The sequence below is a fragment of the Austrofundulus limnaeus genome, unplaced genomic scaffold (genome assembly GCF_001266775.1).
Source record: "Austrofundulus limnaeus strain Quisiro unplaced genomic scaffold, Austrofundulus_limnaeus-1.0 Scaffold63, whole genome shotgun sequence".
In the NCBI taxonomy this organism is placed as follows: domain Eukaryota; kingdom Metazoa; phylum Chordata; class Actinopteri; order Cyprinodontiformes; family Rivulidae; genus Austrofundulus; species Austrofundulus limnaeus.
The window spans coordinates 2,310,544-2,313,761 of record NW_013952465.1 but is presented as its reverse complement, the minus strand read 5'-3'; the positions used below and the strand labels follow the sequence as shown (position 1 = coordinate 2,313,761).

General features: G+C 42.8%; 1 protein-coding gene across 1 annotated transcript in view; it reads left to right on the top strand.

The window, feature by feature from the left end:
- ino80 (INO80 complex ATPase subunit) overlaps positions 1 to 3,218 on the top strand; it is a gene marked incomplete in the record, with an annotated part of 42,191 nt that overhangs the window by 5,721 nt on the left and 33,252 nt on the right. The window contains 6 exon segments of the mRNA XM_014009947.1: positions 702 to 819; positions 989 to 1,074; positions 1,845 to 2,012; positions 2,154 to 2,287; positions 2,526 to 2,593; positions 2,692 to 2,785. Of these exon segments, the coding sequence (XP_013865401.1) occupies positions 702 to 819; positions 989 to 1,074; positions 1,845 to 2,012; positions 2,154 to 2,287; positions 2,526 to 2,593; positions 2,692 to 2,785 (668 nt within the window).

Sequence of the window (3,218 nt, the reverse complement as noted above, 5' to 3'; positions counted from 1 at the left end):
ATTAACTCCGCCCTCCAAAGCCAGCGTTTACGTTAGCATGGCTAATAATAGCAGAAGCTCCGTTGCACAACTGAGTCAGACCCAGAGGCAGAGTCGTGATCGTAGCTTTTTTTTTCTCCCCCTCCTCTGCTCTGCCCTCACTCTGCATGCTGTTACCAGAGCAGGGAGCAGCAGCGGTCAAAATACCTCAGAAACCCGAACAAATAGGTTTTAACAAGGTTTTAATAAGCTAAACAATAGAGGTACATGAGAAAACGTGTTCATAACGAACGAAAATAAATAAATTGTGTCCATGCCRGTCTYRAACCCTRGTYTCCCACTCTCTGGTCCAACACTCTACCCACTGCCCTATTGGAGGCTTGTTGTGAAATAAGCTGCGCATTGCACAACAACAACCGTGACGACTTTTCATACTGATGAGGTTGGGCTTCACCCAGGTAAGGGGCTGAACGCAGGTTCCAGTGGGTTGTCGTACGGCTTGTGACATCACAAAATGACGGAAGCATAAAACTTGTCGTTAATACACATTAAAATACGTTTACTTACAGTAAATATGCCCCTGGGTRCATTTTTTTGGTCCTAGGACTGTTTGTTTAAGAAGTACATACCCAAAGTTGAGTAAAAAATCCTTTAAAAAGTGAATTTTGCATAATAGGTCCCCTTTAACAACTCTGTGTCGTTCCTGTTTTTTTTCTCCCCAGCTGTGGGCCCTGCTGCACTTCATCATGCCCACGCTATTCGATTCCCACGAAGAGTTTAACGAGTGGTTCTCCAAGGACATTGAGAGCCACGCCGAAAACAAGTCTGCTATTGACGAGAGTAAGGACTGCCACAGAATGCCCCCCTCCCCCCCCACTAATCCGTTGGCTGACTTTTGAATTTGTATTTTTTGTATTTTTGCCAGCGCTGATGCTTTATTCCTACTCAGTGTTGCGTGTAATATGTCGTGTAGCTAAAAAAACTGTTTTTTCTTTTTCCTTTTTTTTAGATCAACTCTCCAGATTGCACATGATCCTAAAGCCGTTCATGCTCCGAAGGATCAAGAAAGACGTGGAAAACGAACTCTCAGACAAAGTAGGAAACCAGCCTCTCTGTTCTATTCTCACAGAACCAAACTTGTTGTTTTAATACGAAAGAAATCTGGGTTGCTAATGGAAAACCTGCACAAAAAAATGGCAAAACTCATACTGTTTTTTTTCATCATTTATTTGTTCTCCATTAAAACTCAAAGCTAAAAGTGCAGTGTCAAAATTTTTCTCAACTATCGGGCTTGAAGTCTGTTTTCGCCTCGACTCGCTGACACAAAACGTGTTGTATTGAACCTGTGAGGGACTCTTGTGCAGATGTTGAACTCGCGGTCTCCCGCTGACACCAGCGGCGCACACATCCTCACTCGCCGTAGGAGTCTCCATATGCAGCATCAGAGCAAAGGCAGAGTTCACAACTCCCCCACATCTGTGCCTTTCACTCTCCTCTGCACCCACACGCAGTCCTGCCATCTCATTTCCTTTACTTCTTCACACTCGTTGGCTTTCTCTTGTTTTGCTAGCAGTCGACGCTAACGGGGGGCGAGGTTCGCTCAGTGTTTTCGGTGCCGCTTTAGATGGAATATATTGTCGCTGATCACTTTCACTGCTTCCATTAGGAGTGACATATAAAAACATCGAGGTTAATGTGTGTTTTTTTAAAGAATGCTACGCATGAAAGCTGTGATTTTTTTTTTTGATGTGGCGTACAATTGTGGGAAAAGGAAATCCAACCCTTTTAAAATTTTAGGATTTTATTCATCAGAATGTTTCAAAAATAAAGTGTCAGAGAATTCTTCTATCTTTCTCGGTCTGCAGATTGAGATCCTGACCTACTGCCAGCTGACAACCCGGCAGAGGCTGCTCTATCAGGCTCTGAGGAACAAGATCTCCATCGAGGATCTGCTGCAGTCCTCCATGGGGACAGCCCAGCAGGCCCACAGCACCACGTCCTCACTTATGAACCTGGTCATGCAGTTCAGGAAGGTATAAACTGTAGCAGCCTTTTTTATTGTTTCAGTCTTTAATACAGAACAGGATAAAAGTAGAACTTGCGTGCACGGTAGCATCAGGTCAGTAGAAGYACTGGTACGCTTTGTCACTGTGTTGTTGTGTACGTTTGCGCAGGTTTGTAACCACCCTGACTTATTTGAGCGCCAGGAGACACGCTCTCCTTTCCACATGTCCCTAAAGCCCTACGTCATGCCAAAGTTCCTCTACCGCCACAGCCTCATCCATGAACATAACCAGGTCAAGAACAAGTAAGTTCTTGATTCTACCCAACATTCCTGCCCCGGTTTAGCAGTATGTCTGCTAAATTTGTTAGGAGTAGATTTATGTGTAAAGCTCTGTGTTGTTTCTTTATGTCCTTTAGAGGCTTTTAGCTATAATCACAGCAATTTAGTGGATCTAGCTAGAATCAGATTCTTATTTCTATATGCTACCCCTAAGCTTAGATTTTGGGGTCTAACTTGTTGCACCTGTGCTTGTTTGTCTCAGGCTGCTTCAAGTGCTGCTGTCTCCCTTCTCTCCTTATCACATCCAGCAGTCTCTTTTTCACAGGAAAGGTAAAACACACATGAAAATACACAAAACTTTAGTTTATTTAAAAAAAAACACTGTTTTAGATAATTCCTTCTTGTTTGTGCTCCTTTAACGGTTCCAGATGATGACAAAGGAAGCTGCTTCTCCTTTTTGCGTTTCATCGATGTGTCACCAGCTGAGATGTCCAATATGATGTTGCAAGGCACTTTAGTCAGGTGGGTGTTTATTAAACCGACATACAGTGCAGTAACTTAACACAGGGGTTTCCAAACTTTTCCATGCCACGGACCCCCAAACAGCATTATCTTTTAGCCGGTGACCCCCTTGGAAACCCACATACAGTGATACAAAATGTGTAAAGAAATATCAACTTTTAGAAAATGTTTTCACTTTTACTCACTATTCAATAATTATTACCAATGTTTTATCCACTGTGTTCTAGAGGTGTAAGAAAATATCGATACACTGAAATATTGCGATATTTCATTTCCCGATACTGTATCGATATTCTAAAGCCCTGTATCGATTTTTTAATTAAGGTTTAAAATGTCAACCTTCTTGCCAGCTGTTCATTTTATGTTGTAGTTCAGCCTCTGACCACTAGTTGGCAGCAGTGAGCCAGCCATTTGGCTCCTCTACCTCTTGAGG